Source organism: Athene noctua, chromosome 8 (genome assembly GCF_965140245.1).
Source record: "Athene noctua chromosome 8, bAthNoc1.hap1.1, whole genome shotgun sequence".
Classification (NCBI taxonomy): domain Eukaryota; kingdom Metazoa; phylum Chordata; class Aves; order Strigiformes; family Strigidae; genus Athene; species Athene noctua.
The window spans coordinates 797,201-814,199 of record NC_134044.1 but is presented as its reverse complement, the minus strand read 5'-3'; the positions used below and the strand labels follow the sequence as shown (position 1 = coordinate 814,199).

Here is a 16,999-nt window from a genome sequence, read left to right as displayed (position 1 = left end):
CTCAAATTTGTGCAGTCAGAGCTCCACAAAGCAGGTTCTTGCGTTTAGTTTGCCAGGCTCTGGGAAGAAGCAAGGCGTGAATGAGAAAACCAGTCACTAAGTGCAAGTTATGAATGATGAGGAAAATCAATCCTGTGTAGGAAAATGGGCAGAGACTGAGCTAATGCAAAAGTCAGTTCAAATTGCATGTGTTTTTATACTGATGTGCCTTTTTTTTCCTCAGTTCCCCGAGGGTGCAGGGCTAATAATTAAAAACATCTATATTGCACAAACTTTTAATAAACATCCTCTCTGCAGGAAAGGAGGGTATTGTGCTTGCTGCCTTGCCATTCCCCTCCTTTGCTCTTCCCCATCTCCAAATTAGAGAACGGAATAAGGAGGGGGGGTGATTTTTTTATTTATTTTTTTTTTTTTTAATCTTGCTCTTACCTTGCCCCTTCTCCTGTCTGATACTTCACCATCGGGTGGCTGCTGCTTTGACACAGGTTGCGCAGGAGGAGGAACAACGGGCCCGGGGCTGGAGCCTCGGCGTCCCCCTCTGGTTGTGGGCCAGGGCCGAAGCCCCGGGTGTCCGCTGCTCGCCAGCCGTGGTATTTAAGAGCGGTCAGAGCCCCCGTGAGCCGCTCCAGCTCACTAACCCTGCCTGAAGCCGCCCTCGGGCAAACCAAGGGGGTAGCCCCCAGCTCCGGGGAGCTGGGCTCAGTCCCGGCACCGCCGAGGGGCCCGGGCTGGCGCTGGGGCCAGCCCCCCGTGCAGCAGCTCCCGGCCCGCGGGAGGGAGGCACTTTCTGCACCGGAGTCCGTTAAGGGGGGGCGGCCGGGGGCTCTCCGGCGGGTGTCCGCCCGGGGCGGGGGCAGGCGGCGCACAGCGCCGGTGTCAGCCAGCCGCGGCTCTCCCCCCTCGCCGTGAAGCCCGGCGGGACCGGGCTGGGCGGCGGGAGCCGGGCCGCTGCTGCGCTGCGCTGCGCTCCGCCGCGGCGGGCAGGCGGCGGGGCGCCCCCGGCGGCGCGGGGCACGCGTGGCGGGCCGGCCCCGCCGGGAAGGGGCATGTCCCGCTGACGTGCGGGCCGGGGATTGGCAGCGGCCCGGCCTATATAGGCGCCGGGGCGGGCGCCGCGCCGCTCTCCCAGGAGCGCTCCGGGTCTCCAGCAGGGCGGGCGAGCGGGCACCGGCCGGAGTGAGTCACGGGGGACGGGGGGGCGGCCCCTCCGCCGCGGCGCCGACGTGGAGGCTGGCGGGGGAGGGGGGCACGGCCCGGCCCGGCCTGGCCTGGCACGGCCCGACGGCGCCTCGCTTCTTCCTCCCGGGCACCGACGTGTCGGCGCCGCCGGGAAACTCTGAGCCAACTTCCCGCCGGCCGGGCCGGGCAAAGTCCGGCGGGGGCCGCTCGGGGCAGCCGGCGGCGCGGCCGTGGTCGTGCCGGCACGGGTGTGCCGGCCGGCAGCAGCTGCCGGGCAGCGCCGGCGTGCGGCGCCGTCCCGGGGCTGGGCTGACGGGGGGCCTGGGCCCCGCGAGTGCGTGGGGAGGGGGCGGCCCGGGGCGCGGCGGGGTCCCTCTGGCCGGGAGGGGAGGGGCAGCGGCGTGGGTCGGGGCGGCTCCACATCGTCCCCGGTGCTCGGAGGGTTCGGCGGCGGGCGTTCGTCCAGCGCCGGCTCGGCCCGCAGAGCGCCGACGGCGGGCAACCTTCCCCCGGGGCGCGGGGGCCCAGCGGCTCCGCTCCTGTCGTGACTAGAGGGGCGAGCGCCCGGGCCCCGCGCCACCGGCGGGGGCGAGCGGGTGTCGGAAAGGTGCCAACACCGGCTTCGGAGCAGGCCGTGCCCGCCCAGCGCCGCGTCCGCCTCGCCACCGGCAGCTTTTCGGCGGCCGCGGAGCCGTGTGCGGGGGCTGTCACCGGCCCCTTCCCCCGCCGCCCGCCGGAGCACCTTTCCCCCGCTTGCATGACGCGGCCGCCCCCAGCCGGCAGCCCCGGAGGACCACGCCGAGCTGGGGCTGCCCCCGCCCCGTGCGCCCGGCCCTGTTCCCGGCGGGGCGCGCGCCCCCGCCGCCGCCCTCCCGCCAGCCCCGCGCGGGGGGCGAGTGACAGCGGGGCCCGGCCGGGCCCTTTAAGGGCGCCGCCCCGCCCCGCCGCGCCGCCCCGCCCCGCCCCCGGTGCCGGCAGTGCTGAGGTGGCGCTGGCGGCGCCGCCCGCCCCGGCCCGGCCCGGGCCGCGGGGCCCGTCGGCTCCCCCCGGCTCCCCCGCCCCGCCCCACCTCGGCCCGGCCCCGCAGCGGGGGAAGCGGAGGGGGCGCCTCTCCGCCCGGGCCCGGCGGCGCTGCCCCTGCCGTTGTCTGGGGGAAGGCGGAGCGGTGGCGGTACAGGCCCGGGCGGGCTCCGGGCGCAGCCTGCCCCGGGCGGGAGGCCGCCCCCCGAGGCCCCGCTGCACTTCTCGGTGCGTGGCCGTGGAAGCCCGGTGCCGGTGAGAAGCCGCGCGGGGGCCTGCCCGGCTTGGGGCCGGCCGGGGGGAGGCGGGCGGGTGGCCGATCCCGGGGCCGGGCGCTGGCGAGCGGCCGGGCGGGCGCAGCCCAGCTCTTGGCCGAGGGCGGGACGTGACGGCGGGTCCTGGCCCCAGTGCGAGAGTAGGTCCGGGGCGTCGGTCAGTGTGGGCCGGTGCGGCCAGGGCGCAGGCGCGGTGCCCTCTCGGATGTCCCGCTTCGGGAACCCGTGTGCCGGGAAGGGCCCCTCCGTGCGGCACAGCAGCTGGCCGCCCGCGATCCCTCAGAAACCGGGCGGCCTGGGCCTTCAGTATCCGGGAGAGCCTGTCCGTTCTCGGAAAACGTGGATTTTCATGTAGAGCCACTCGCCTACCAAGAGGTCACCCTGCCCTGCATGGCCCTCAGACAGAGGACACTGGCTGCAACAACCAGCCCGGCCTTGTTGCTGTATGCAATCCCAGCTGCATCTGATCTCAGTTACCTCAATTAACAAAATGCTAATATTTTTATTAAATACAGTTTTAAATAACGCGTAACTGACGCTTCTGTCCACAATTACTGATTGTACTGGCAGCGTAACTTATGACTTCGCTTTTGTTTCTCTTCATACAAATGTTTCCCATGTGGTTAGGTCTGGCCCTTGCCGGAGGTTATTTTTAGGATGATTTTGTTCTCTTTAAGTGTGCTCTAGACTTCTGAAACTTCTTTTGGTGCACAAAGCCAGCGCTACAGACAGTGTATAAACTAGGCAGTTTAAAACCTGTTGACCCAGTCAGCCACACGCTAGCATGACGTAGCTGTAACCTTAGTTTCAAAACCTAAAGTGTGAAGTCAAGGAGGTGGAGGCTCCAAATGTGATGCCTGAGCTGCTGGTTTTGACATTACATTTAAAATACCATTCTGATGGCCGCCTCTGATTTTGGCCAGAGATGAATCCCTGAGGCCTACAATATACTAGGTGTTTGGGGTTACTGGAAATGAAGAGTGTTTGTTCTTAGCTTGCTGTATGGGTGACGAAGCAGAAATTCATATGGATAAGTGCTGCCCTTAGATTTCTCTTTGAATGTTCTCTGAGGTGGAGAACTGCAGGGAAGAGCTGTGCAGCTGGTGTGGACACAGTGAAACCTGCAGCTGTGCCCTGAGGTTGTGGCTCTCAGTCAGGCACTATTTTGGGTGCTGTTTGCTGGCTTCTTCTTCCTCTAAGGAGCAGAGCACGTATGAGAGGAGCCAGGTGGTAGTTTCCTGAGAAGTGAGAGTTACAAGCACATCCATGCTGTTAGCAGGGCTTTAGACCTTGGCAGCTGTTTGTGATGTCTCGGATGCTTCTCGCCCTCCTTCCTTGCTCGCAGCTTGCCCTGAGGTGGTGGCACCCTTGCTATGACTGTGGGCTGGAGAAGCCGGCAGCTGAGCCTGCAGGCCTTGCCAAAATAGTCTGGGAAAGTTGCTGTGCTGCTAGTGCGCTTTTGCACAGCCGTGTACCTTAGACATGTAACCACGTGTTACACCGTGGTGTAACTATGGATGGCAGGAGAACTCAGGTATTTCTCAGAGATCAGATTACTAGCCACCCTTTCACGTATACCAGCAAATGCCTTGCAGAGCTTCTGTCTGCTGCAACAGCTGTGCTTCAGACAGCATGGCTGGCTGGCTGGCCTGGGAGCTGCTGCCTCATAGCAGCAGATCGTCACAGGATTTATTGCTCCATTAGCTCTATTGCTTTGACAGTGCAGGTGGTATTGCCTCGTGCCTGGTAAGCAGCGTGTTGAAGTAGGGGAAAACACTCCGGCCCTCACTGAGGCGCAGATCAGGCCTGTGGGGCCCGGCTGCGTTACTGCACTCCTTGTTCTTCCTTCCTTTCCTTCTGCTGCTGTTGTTCCCTTACCGCGTCACAACGTAAACAGGCCATCAGCCACCACCTCAGCGACACTGTGGTTTTGGGAGCCTTTTCTGGCACGTTGGGAGGTCAGAAATGGCAACTCAGCTGAGTGAAAAGAGTTTGCTGTTCAGGAGGAGGTCTGAGCAGCACTGTGGGGTTTGTGTGGCAGAGAGGCCTCTTGTCTCACGAGCAGTCAAAGGCACTGGATTTTAGGAGAGTGCAAGACCCGCAAGAGCACACATAACTACTGGGGGGGGTGACTCCAGGTGTGGGGAACAATCTGGCAGTGTGTATGGTACCGGCTTTTACATTTTTACTTTTATTCCTAAATGCTTTTTCAGTAAATCTGCAGATCCAGAAGATGTAAAGCTCCCACTAACAGTGTCTTTTTTTTTTCCTGGTTCCATCTCATGTACACATTTAAAACAGTCCATGTAAACCGCCATGGGTTTTGTTCTTCTGACTTCCAGGTTTAGGCCTAGAGGCAGAGTTCAGTGACTGGTGCATGTTCTTACTACAATAAAAAATGAAGAGCTGGACTGACCAACAGCCTTAGTTTGTGAGGATGTCTATGTTGATTCACCCAAGCTCCACTAAAGTACATTCCTAACTTCTGACTGATGGCAGTGTTGTTGGCAGATTTTCAGGTTGTTAGTCTCCTTTGACTAGATGTTGATGCTCTTGCTTGCAACCCTGAAATTTCATGTCTATCTTGCACATCTGTTATTAATTGAATGTATTTTTGCCTGATACTGGCTCTTGTAGCCAGTGTGATGAAAGAGTAGCTACTCCAGGCTTCCTGCTGTGAGGTTTAAGTAGATAGTGGTGTTGCCTTAGCTCTAGTAAAATATGACAGGTAAAGCATAGTGAGATGTGACTCAGTGTGAGAACATTTTGAAGAGGGTGCAAGTTTGAAGCGCAGTACAGGTGGTGCTCTTTTGAAAGTTACAGTAACGGGGGTGTCATGTTTTCCTGTTATCTTGGAGCAGTCATGTAATTTTCATTTTTTATTTTTTCTATAAAGCAAAAGCTGGCAGGCTGACAGACGGGCAGCTTACAGGACGGACTCTCTGGCTACTGACCATTTAGCTGGTAAGTTCTTATTTTGGGAGAGCCACAGATCTTGCTGTTGCTGAACTTGCTTTTCAGAGCGGCTTTCAGAATGTATCCCTAAGTCAGCAGGAGTTCATGCACCTAAATAAGACTTTTTCAGGAAGAGGCAGCATTGTGGGCCCTTTCTGTTTTCTCTCCAGTGTTACACAATGGTCTTGGACTGTGTATCCAGACCTTCGGATACTCATTTAAAAATTGCACACCATTAATAATTGATAGATTAATTAGAGTATGCTTTAACAACTTCTGGTGTCCCCCTTTCCAGTGACCTTCTTAGGTTGCATATCCTCTGCCTTCTTAATGAGGAGCTCTGGTTTTGGTGAGCACTGTGCTGTGAGGAAGCATCCCCCCCTGGGTTCCTGTCTGGTTCAGGAGGAGAACTGGCAGCTAACTGGCACTGTAGGTGCTTTTCAAGAGCCTGACGGGAAAAATGCTCAGTAACACATACTTTGTCTTCCTGGAGTGACTTTTGTGCATCTTGAATGGTGTTAGTAATAGTGCTGCCACCCCTGTCTTCCAGTGGCATACCCGGATTGTGTGTGGGTGGGAAGTCGACAATGAGCTCCGTGGCAGTTTTGACCCAGGAGAGCTTCGCTGAACACCGCAGTGGCCTGGCTCAGCAGCAGGTGAAAGGTGAGAAAACACAGTTGAGTTCCCATGATGTGCCTCTAAATACAGGCTGCACAGACAAGGTTCCTCGCTGTTACCCCAGCTCATTCCACGTGTCTTTGTTCCCCACAAGTGTGCAGACGTTGCATTCTCCATTCCTAGGTCGGTGGCTGCCCAAACTCTGGCTTTCCACCAACAGTAGCGCAGCGGTGATGCTGCACAGTGCAGGTCAGGAGGAGTCAAGCCTCAGATCTTCACAGAGCTCTGTCTAGTGATGCCACCAGCCGTGGGACGGGGCACATGCAGCAGTGGGGCACTGGGTTACAAGAAGGCCCCTTGGAATTGGTGTGCGGGGCTGTTTTTTCCTTCTTTTGCTCAGCCAGGTGGTAGGGACAGGCAGTGTAACTGTATTAACCGACTCACTGACTGGTTTTGGCACCCACCCTCCAGCTGTGAGCTGGCCCACTTGGCACGGCCCATTGCACAACTGAGTCGAATGTAAGGTACAGGCTTTCCCTGGACTCTGCTGTAACTATAGTGCTTCTCTCTGCCTTCCTCCTGGGCATATGTTTGTCGTCTTACCCCTTCTGACCTGCAGCTTTGCTCTGTTCCTTTCACTTCTTTTTGCTCAGCCTGTTCTCCCTTAATTAAGCCCCTCCTGACAAAATTGGCAGTAATGTGCTGTTTGCTGCCACCGTTCACTTGCACGTTCACTTCCTGTGTTTGTAGTGCCAGCTCAGACAAGGCTGGTTGTTCATGGCATCCACTGCAGCCTGTGCTGTGCTGAGGTCAGTTGTGCTCCAGACTTGGCTGCTCCACAAGCATAACTGTAATAGGATTAATAGTAGTGCACAAGTCATTTGCTGTCCGTTGTTAGTGGTGCCTGAATACAGTTGCATTGACGACAAATAGGGGCATTTCTGCAGGGAGAGCATGACATTTACCCTGTTTGCTTCACTCCAGTTACAGCTTTAAACTCTGAAGAAGAGAATGATCCTCCAACCTACAAGGAAGCCTTCCCTCCTCTCCCTGAGAAAACACCATGTTTGGAAGCTGCCCAGGAACCTGCAGGGCCCTGGAGCAAAATCCGACCAATAAAGGCTTCTGTCATCACTCAGGTTGGTGGGAGTGGGTGTCTTATCTCCCTCCTTTTTCTGCCTCCAAAAAGTAGGTGAAGTGAAACTTTTCCTGGAGTATGAAATCCTTAGTGTGTCAAATTGACAGCCTCTTTGCTGTACTTTACCCTGGGGCATGAGGAGGACTGCAACTGAGAACTAGGACTGCTCTGGAGGGGAGGGATGCATTGGAAAACTGTCCAGAAAAAGCTCTGCATCCCTGTTCCACAAATAGCTGGAGCAGGCCTGAAGGGAGGATTACAGAATTCAAGAAGTGAGTGCTAATCCATTAAAAGTATTCCCCCCATAGCACGTGCTTCGGGAAGACACCCAGTCAGTGTAGGACAGGCTGCCTGCTGCAGTCCTCTCGCCCTTTCCCTGATCCCGGCTGGTGTCTCCACTGAAAAGGCTGATGGGTTGCACAAACCTGGGAGCTTAGTGTGCTAGTCGAGTCCTGTATGGCAATGACAGAGGGAGGACTGGCCACCAAAAGCATGCTGACTGCTTGCTGTGCCCTTCTTTTATCCGTCCTATGTCTGAGCAGGTGTTTCATGTGCCACTGGAGGAGAGGAAGTACAAGGACATGAATCAGTTTGGAGAAGGCGAGCAGGCCAAGATCTGCCTTGACATCATGCAGAAGACGGGAGCTCACCTGGAGCTGTCTCTCGCAAAAGACCAGGGCCTTTCAATCATGGTCTCTGGCAAGCTGGAAGCAGTCATGAAGGCTCGGAAGGAGATTGTCGCTCGTCTGCAGACTCAGGTGAGGGCATCTAACTGTTTCTTACTTCATCCTTGCTCTTCTCTTGGACTCTCAAATGCTTTGAGACCTTTGGGTGTGTGTGCTTATAAGGCAAAGAGGTGTTATTAGATGACTAATTCAGCTTTGCCATATATTTTCAAAGCACACAATTGGCAATTTGGAATGGAAATGAGTCTTAAAATAGGGTTCAAAGCTAATTACAGGCCATGGTGTTGCATGAAGGGTGGAGTCTGCAATCTCTGAACACTTGAATTGCAAACAGTGACTTTGTGTGGAGGTGCTGGTGCCAGGGGGGGTGCAGGCCCCTCACACAAAACTAGTAGTGTGTGAGAACAGGACTGTTCAGAGGAGAATGTGGAGGGATGGGAGAAGGAAAAGTAGAGAAGAGGAAGTCCTGCCAAAAACTGAAAGCTTCAGGTCAGGGTTCTTAATTATGTAACTTAAGCCACACTGGTAAGGAGCCATGGCCCCGCTGTTTCCCTTGCTTCTCCTTTCAGTCCTCTCAGTTTTGATATCTTCAGATTCTTGAGTTCATAATCAAGATGGTAGTTCTTGTTGGGATATATCACAGCCAGGTCTCATCGTATGTTTTAAAGTGTAATGTCAAAGGTAGTTAGTGCGGTGGTTATTACTATGTCTGCTTAGTGCTGTTCAACCCATGTGTCATACCCTGCCAGAGGGAAGAGAAAGAGACAAGCCCTGCATAATGTGCATCTGAAAAAATAGTTCAGGTCCTACTGCCACAGATCCATGACCCACTGTCCTCAAATATACCTCCCTACTGCCCTGGCCCCAGGTCTGAAAGGTGTGTCTATTGTTCTGAATTCTCCTATGCTTGGCTGGCTTCAGTACAGGGACATAGAGTTGAAGAGTCACATCAAGTGATCTTTTTTTGACGCTTTTTTTTCCGTTGTAGCTTGAATTTTAAGTGTTAGTAGTTACATATTCACAGGCATCAAGAGCATGGTAGCAATCATAAGCTACAAGGTCAGTAAAAACTTAGTGAGAAGGGAAGAAGTCAGGAATCCCTGTTACAAACCAGCCACTTAATGGTAGACTGAGAGAAGCTCTGGGTACCCTGTTTCCAAGAGGGACCTTCTAGAAGCAGTCCCAGGAGCAGCATGTGCTACATTGAAGGCACCTTTGTACTTAGCAGTAAGCATCTCCTAGCTGTCTGCCTGCTCAAATAGGTTTCTGGTGTTGAATTTCTGTTTCCTAGGAATCAGGCTGTATGTCTTATTCTCTTTAGCCTTGGCAGCAGATGTCAGAGTTCAGATAAACTCCCCCCATGAACCATCATCTGTCTGGTACTGCTGCAGTGTGTTACACTGGAGGATAGATACCTCCTCATCTGTGCCTAAAGGCCTTTGCTAATTTAGAGTACTACTCCTGGGCAAACAGAAGGGTTTTGAGGAAAAAGGTGGGTTTTAGACTTCTGGTATACAGGCACTGTAGGTGAACTGTTCTGGTACAGTATGTCCTCGGGACAGAATGTGCTGGGAAGAAGGCATTGTGTTTGCTCCTCAATGGGACCACTAAGCAGCATCTAACTTGTTTCCCTGGCTCTGTTCCTGTGGATCTGCCAGTGCACACAAGGGTTCTCACAGATGCTTGGTTCTTGTGTTGCAGGCTTCAGCGACAGTTGCCATCCCCAAGGAGCACCACCGTTTTGTCATTGGAAAGAATGGCGAGAAGCTGCAGGACCTGGAGCTCAAAACTGCAACCAAAATCCAGATCCCCCGCCCGGATGACCCCAGCAACCAGATCAAGATCACCGGCACTAAAGAAGGGATTGAGAAGGCCCGACACGAGATCCTGCTTATCTCTGCCGAGCAGGTACTTCAGTACTGTGACGTCTCTGAACAGCCATTTTGCTTCTCCATGGTATATTAGATGTTTGTAGCCACCATGGCCGCAATCAGTGGCTAATATGTTAGTCTGAACGAGACATATACTGTACCACTGGCTGTATGAGCACAGCTGCCAGGTTCTGCAACCTCTAGTTCTTCATTTCGTCCATCTCTGAAGTCAGATCTAAGTGCGTTTCATATTTGAAGTGAACTGTATTAGGTGCCAGCTGAGATAAAGCTGAGATTGCCGTAATACCGTGAATCAGTAACAGCAACAACAGTATCTGTAGATTGAAAGGGATGGAGATCTACAAGCCTGCAAGCTGAAAAGGGTGCTTGGGCCAGAGTGTCAACAAGACAGCACTGGGAACTTAGTGGTGTCTGGCAGAGACTGTAATATGGAGGGTTGTTCCCACTGAGGTCTGTTCTGGGCTCTTCCAGGATAAGCGTGCCGTGGAGAGGCTGGATGTGGAGAAAGTATACCACCCCTTCATTGCTGGCCCTTACAACAAGCTGGTGAGCGAGCTCATGCAGGACACAGGGACGCGCATCAACATTCCTCCACCCAGTGTCAACAAGACAGAGATAGTCTTCACAGGAGAAAAGGAGCAGCTAGCTCAGGCTGTGGCTCGTGTTAAGAAGATCTATGAGGAGAAGGTATGGATGGTCCATAACGCTTCATCTTCCCCACACCTGCTCATAGTTCTTCTCTTCTTTGTTCTACTTTTGTGCACCCCTCTCTTGCATCCTCCTCATGTCAGCTCTGTCTCGGCAGCCCTTGCAGTACATGGCCCTGGATCTTACCATTTCCTCACTCAGCAGAGTGGGACTTGGGGTGATACTACCAGGGAGGTGACAGATTGCTCATTTCTCTGTGTCATGGGAATTAGCAGACCACAAAGAGCTCCCCTGGCTCTTGTTCACACAGGTGCTACTAAGGAAGGAAGTATGAAGTCTGCAGTGGTGGCCAGCTGACAGTATCAAAGTTGCTACCTAAGTAGAAGGTGCTGAAGGGTGAATTTCACTCCAGTTTATTTTCCACAGCCAAGATCACTGTGAATATCCTTGTTGTAGGTTGTTGGGCTGCTTTTCCTTGTGGTTAGGTCTGTATTTGTACCAGTCTGGATTTCAACAGAGCTAATCAGCTTATAGCCTAGTAGCCCACATGGGGTTGCATTACAGTAGTGCCTGGGGGACAGCTGGACGCTGAGCCCTGTTGTGCAAAGGGAGGCGGGTGGTGGGTGTGTGGGTGTGGTCTCTTCTGTGTAGCGTCCCAGGGAGCTGGACACAGAATACTAGTTTTGTACTTCACCTCTGCATTTTTGTGCACAAGGCTTTCTGTAGGCAGGGGCCCAAAGGGTGCTAGGGTGCTGCAGAACTGTTTACCTTTGCTTTGCTCTTTCCTGGGTGCAGAGTTTCGCTGTGCTTTGTGCCTCTTCCTTTCACACTTGTCCTTCCCTTGTGATTGATGCCCAAGTGCCTCTGCCCCTACAGAAAAAGAAGACTACTACCATTGCAGTGGAGGTGAAGAAGTCCCAGCACAAATATGTCATCGGCCCCAAGGGGAATTCCCTGCAGGAGATCTTGGAGAAAACTGGAGTCTCTGTCGAGATCCCACCCACTGACAGTAGCTCGGAGACGGTGATACTGCGAGGCGAGCCCGAAAAGCTTGGGCAAGCATTGACTGAAGTCTATGCAAAGGTACTGAAGGGGTGGACTAGGCCTTCTTTGAAAGTCACATAAAGATGCATCTGTGAGCACTGACAAGTATAGGGGGGTGGTTTCTGTTGAGAGATGCAACTCAAAAGTCAGTATTGAAGATGCAGCATGGGAATTGGAACGGAATTTTTGTGAAGGCCTCTTCCAGTCTGTCCATAAAACAGCTGCTCTTTTTTTCTGTCTCTCAGGCCAACAGTTTTACCGTCTCCTCGGTCTCTGCCCCCTCTTGGCTTCATCGTTTCATTATTGGAAAGAAAGGACAAAACCTGGCCAAAATAACTCAGCAGATGCCAAAGGTATGGATGAGCTGGTTAGCTTAGCACCCTCTGATGCAGAATATGGTTTGGTCCAGAACACTCTTTGTAGAAGAGAGCAATGTATTCTAGTGTGGGTAAAACCAGGGAAGAAATGACACAAATCTTAATACTAAGGAGACCCTCTCTTTTACTGCTGCAAACACTACACATCCTATGTTATTCTCATGGGCTGAGCTCTTCAAAGGAAGCTTTATGTGGTACTACTATGTAGTAGGATACTTGTAAATGCCAACTTCAGCAAGGCTTCTCCCTGGTGAGTTAGATGATATCTAGAGAAAGACTACATGAGTAACTTCTCCAGAGCCCTTTCAGACTTCAGGACAGCACCAAAGCCTTGGGCTCTAGACACTGTGATATGATCAGAATTGCAGGTTCCCTATTTCTGAAACCATGGGAATGATGTTTGTACTTTGTGGGAAGGAAACCATCTCTTAGTCGCAGGGATTGATGGTGTAGGCCTGACTATAGGCATTGACCTGGCTTGTATCTTGGAAAATTCTTACTGGATTCATTGCCCTGTGTCTCAAGGTTCACATCGAATTCACTGAAGGAGAGGATAAAATCACTTTGGAAGGACCTACAGAAGATGTGAATGTGGCTCAGGAACAGATTGAAGTCATGGTGAAGGATCTGGTAAGTTGGCATTACTAGTTCCAGTACATAAGAAGGAAGTGGGGGAAGAAGGGGCAACAGAGCAGAGACGATGAGGTACGTATCGCATCCATATGATGTCTTGACATGCTTAACAGAGCTTGCAGAAGACAAGTTGTGTTGCAGATGGATGAAACCCTTGGTTATGAAGCTTGTGTATAGCATTGTTAAAAAATCAGCAGCAGGTCTTAAATCTTTTGATGAAGAGAAGAAAGGATTCTCTTTCAGTCATAGCTGAAGAGGCATTAAGCTCCCTTTGAAGAGGTCCCTTCAGAGGTTTCACAAGCATGGTGCTCTGAGCTCAGACCAGATGAGTGCTTCTGCTCTGCGTAATGGCAGGAGGAGCACTTGTAGCTGACCACTGAAGAGTCAGTGCCAGTACCAGCAGCAGGCACAAGGCACTTAGGGCAGGAGAAGGGGTGCCCTACCCTGCCTAGCCCTATACAATTCTTTATAGATCAACCGGATGGATTATGCAGAAATCAACGTTGACCACAAATTCCACCGACACCTCATTGGCAAGAATGGAGCTAACAGTAAGTGGGGGACCTTTCTAATCCTTCCTGTGCTCAAATTCTCTGTGTTTAGTAGATCCTATCAGGGGCTCTGCAGCTTGTCCAGTGTTCTGTCTCCATTACGTTTCCTCTGCTCCTCTGGAGTGGTGTTGGCACAAGGAGATAAATGGGCAGTGAGGCCTTAGGATGGCTTTAATGTGTGAAAGTGTCTTGGGAGGTTGAACAGTGGTGGGATTGCTTTGCCATGCCCTGGAGGAATTTTTTTTTTTTCAGTTGGAGAATTGTCTGTTGTTTTGGGGTTTTTTTGAAGTTGCTGGATGTGAATTACATTTTAACCATCAATTGGGGGTGGTGGAAATCTGCTTGGTGAATTTCTCCCCAGAAAATAATTTGGGATTAGAAATGAATTATCATCTTCTGATCTAAATGTGATGCTGTTTGGTGAAGAAATGGATGCCTTGCTTTGGCAAGCAAACAGCTGGCTCTGTAGAGGCCACAGTGTTTACTTGTTCTGGTTCTGTGTGGCACAGATCTGCTCTCACTGAACTCCAGGGTGAAGAGGCACTTTCCCCTGTTTCAACCCCACCTCACTAGCCCCTTCTCAGAGGCTGGTTTACTTCTTAAACAGCCTCTGAGCAGTGATAATTAAGGTGCCTTGCTTCCAAGTCTTGGCCTAGCAGAGTGTGTCACCACAGTCCTTGCCTTGAAGTTAACAGGATCAAGGACCTCTACAAGGTGTCTGTGCGCATTCCTCCGGACAATGAGAAGAGCAACCTGATCAGAATTGAAGGAGACCCACAGGGGGTCCAACAGGCCAAGAAAGAGCTGCTGGAACTCGCTTCCCGTATGGTGAGTAGGATGTGATGCTTGGGAGGGTGCAGGGTTTGGGCTTTTATGTTCCCTTGTAACCTTTTGGTGCAAGTGTGTGCCCGTTGCCCACCAAGCACTTGGATCTCATGACAAGTGCAAGTTCCTCTTCACAGATGTGTTCCTCTGTTCCCTTGGATACTCCTTCTCCGTCAACCTAGAGTGAATTTTGTCTAGAGGAGAAAAGAGGGACAGTGCTGAGAAGTAAACTGTTAGGCAGCAAACTGGTAAATAAAAGTATGTGGCTCTCCTGATGAACACTCAATGTAAACTCTATTCTCACCAGGAAAATGAACGCACCAAGGACCTAATCATTGAGCAGAAATTCCACCGGACCATCATTGGACAGAAGGGCGAGCGGATCCGGGAAATACGGGAGAAATTCCCAGAGGTAAGGCTTTCTAGGAGATGAGGAATCCAGAAGGGACGTTTCCTGCTTGAGTAGAGACACATTGTTGCTGAAGTCGTATCTCTAGTGGCTCTGTATCTAATATGTACGAGAAGATAGTTTTTTGGCCAGGGACTGCTAACGTGGTTACCCTTTCCTGAATGGGATGTGTTGGATCCTCCCCCCACCTTTGCATGTCTGACACAGCAATTCTTGCATTTGCGTGCACTGACTGTAAACGGCCACCTCCTGCAGGTTATCATCAACTTCCCAGACCCTGCGCACAAGAGTGACATCGTCCAACTTAGAGGTCCCAAAAATGAGGTGGAGAAGTGCACCAAGTACATGCAAAAGATGGTTGCAGACCTGGTAAGGGGGACTTCTGTCTGCTGTTCTCTCCTACATGCCTGGATAATCCTAGACTAAAGCAGAGCTGTACAGGCTTGTCTAGGGCTGAAACACCTCAAGGTGAAAGAGCTGTGAACACTGTCCTGGCTGGATGAGGGCAGGGGGGTAATACCTATTATTTAAGGGGCTATAGGGGAAGGTGCTTGACTTTTCTTATTCTTGCAAGTGTGTCATGCAGAGAACTTCCTTGGGTCTAAGCCTATTGTCAGAATCTTGTTTGTCACGTTCCTGGGACAGGGCCTTGCTTGCCATAACACTTTAATCTTCAGTTCTCCCTTCCTTTCCCTCTTAGGTTGAAAACAGCTTTTCTATTTCTGTCCCCATCTTCAAACAATTCCACAAGAACATCATAGGGAAAGGAGGTGCCAACATCAAGAAGGTGAGAGAGTTTGCCTATCTCCAGTGCTCAGTATGGTAATTGTCTGCAGCTAAATCTCTCTCACTGCGCTCTCCTTCTCATTGGTGATGTGAAATACAACTCCAGGGGGGTTTCTGTGACATGGGACACCTCTGAGGTGGTTTTTTTTTTCTTTGTGTCAGATCCGTGAAGAAAGCAACACCAAAATTGATCTCCCAGCAGAGAACAGCAACTCGGAGACAATTGTTATCACAGGCAAGAGAGCAAACTGTGAGGCTGCTCGCCACAGAATTCTTGCCATCCAGAAGGAGCTGGTAAGTGAAACAACTGACCTGTTGCAGATGAGGGACTTGGAAATGTTGCTAGAAGGCATAAATACAGAAGAAGTGCTTGTAGTGGGGGATGGCAGGGAGGAGACAAATGTGAGTGTCAGTCTGTTGTTGACTCGTAAACCTAAGTTTATGGCTGCTCATATGTCAGGAGTAGCCAATCTCAAGCCCCTCTAGTCAGGCATTTCTTGCACACACCTCTGTAAAGATCCTAGCCTAGGTGGGAGGGAGTCAGAGGGTAAGCAGAGTGGGCAAAAACACATTTCTGCAGTTTGACTAACAGCCTGTTACTGACCTCTCTTAGGCCAACATCACAGAGGTGGAGGTATCCATTCCTTCCAAACTGCACAATTCCCTCATTGGCACCAAAGGCCGCTTCATCCGCTCCATCATGGAGGAGTGTGGTGGAGTCCACATCCACTTCCCCACCGAGGGCTCTGGCAGTGACACTGTGACCATCAGGGGCCCAGCCCAGGATGTGGAGAAAGCCAAGAAACAGCTGCTGCACCTGGCAGAGGAGAAGGTGAGCCTTGTCTCACAGGTGAAGGAGCAGATTGTTTTGGCTAGCTGTTTCTTTTGGGGGGTTGAAGTGATCCCCTCTGCCTGCTGGGAAGCCTCTGGCATCAGCCTAATCCTCTTCTGAGAGATTTGAGTACAGTTTCGGATGATTGAAAGAAAACTGTGCTTCTGTCCTTGTGACAATGAGTTCTTTCCCCATGAGTAGAAGAACTAGCTGTAATGCTTCTGTCCCTAGGCTGGGGATGTACTCAAAGGGTTAAGGGTCCCTACTCCTGTGGTTTGAATGCTGTTGGATATCCGCACTTCTCTGAAACAGCTTACTCTGGATATCTCCTTTCCTTTTTTCTTGATCTCTGAATTCCAGTTCTTCATTTCATGGCATATATCCAGAACCTCAGGTTACAAGACCCCTTTCTCTGAGTTGTGACTGACTGGTCATTTTAATAGCAAGAAAAAAACCCTTTCTAATATCAGCATGTGAACATGTTCTCCTTATGGGTTGGTTGCCTCTGCTGCCTGGCTTGCAGCAGTCAGTTAGCAAATGGTTATGCTGCCTTGTGTGAGTGTCAGACCCTTCTCCCTGGGAAGTGTTTTCTGCTCATATTTTCACTGGTTGTGCTGAGTGTAGAGTTAGCTTTTCAGCCCTGAGAACATCTTTCAGGTAGTGTTTTTAATTTAAGACATTGTATACCTTTTTGACTTTGACAGCACACCTTGCTCTTGCAGCCCTGTGTATGTGAATGTAGGTAATGTCCCTACATGCTTAATGTTGATGCTGGTGGGTATTTTCTATGTGTTGACATGTTCCATGGATATCTGACTCCTTTCAGCAAACGAAGAGTTACACCGTGGACCTCCGTGCAAAGCCAGAGTACCACAAATTCCTTATTGGTAAGGGTGGTGGAAACATCCGTAAGGTGCGTGACAACACTGGGGCCCGCATCATCTTCCCAACATCTGAAGACAAAGACCAGGAGCTGATTACTATCATGGGAACTGAGGAGGCTGTCAAAGAGGCACAGAAGGAGTTGGAGGCCCTCATCAAGAACCTGGTAGGAGCTAGCTACTTTTTCAACTTTCTTGCCTATCACTGTAGGAAGGTGTAAGGTGTCAGTGTGGAGGACCTGCTTATCCT

General features: G+C 52.0%; 1 protein-coding gene across 5 annotated transcripts in view; it reads left to right on the top strand.

Annotated features, from left to right (window-relative positions):
- The window catches only part of HDLBP (high density lipoprotein binding protein), a 40,747-nt gene that overhangs the window by 13,602 nt on the left and 10,146 nt on the right, over positions 1-16,999 (top strand). The window contains exons 1-18 of one of the 5 annotated variants that reach the window (XM_074912757.1): positions 1,128-1,176; positions 5,371-5,438; positions 5,980-6,092; positions 7,032-7,186; positions 7,728-7,943; positions 9,573-9,779; positions 10,235-10,450; positions 11,288-11,494; positions 11,701-11,808; positions 12,358-12,462; positions 12,938-13,016; positions 13,705-13,844; positions 14,149-14,253; positions 14,506-14,619; positions 14,951-15,037; positions 15,199-15,330; positions 15,650-15,868; positions 16,695-16,916. In XM_074912757.1, the coding sequence (XP_074768858.1) occupies positions 6,017-6,092; positions 7,032-7,186; positions 7,728-7,943; positions 9,573-9,779; positions 10,235-10,450; positions 11,288-11,494; positions 11,701-11,808; positions 12,358-12,462; positions 12,938-13,016; positions 13,705-13,844; positions 14,149-14,253; positions 14,506-14,619; positions 14,951-15,037; positions 15,199-15,330; positions 15,650-15,868; positions 16,695-16,916 (2,388 nt within the window). In that variant the 5' untranslated portion in view covers positions 1,128-1,176; positions 5,371-5,438; positions 5,980-6,016. Of the gene's footprint in view, positions 1-1,127; positions 1,177-2,257; positions 2,455-5,370; positions 5,439-5,979; positions 6,093-7,031; positions 7,187-7,727; positions 7,944-9,572; positions 9,780-10,234; positions 10,451-11,287; positions 11,495-11,700; positions 11,809-12,357; positions 12,463-12,937; positions 13,017-13,704; positions 13,845-14,148; positions 14,254-14,505; positions 14,620-14,950; positions 15,038-15,198; positions 15,331-15,649; positions 15,869-16,694; positions 16,917-16,999 lie in introns of those variants that run through there. The other 4 variants (XM_074912759.1, XM_074912758.1, XM_074912756.1 and 1 more) reach the window with 4 other exon arrangements.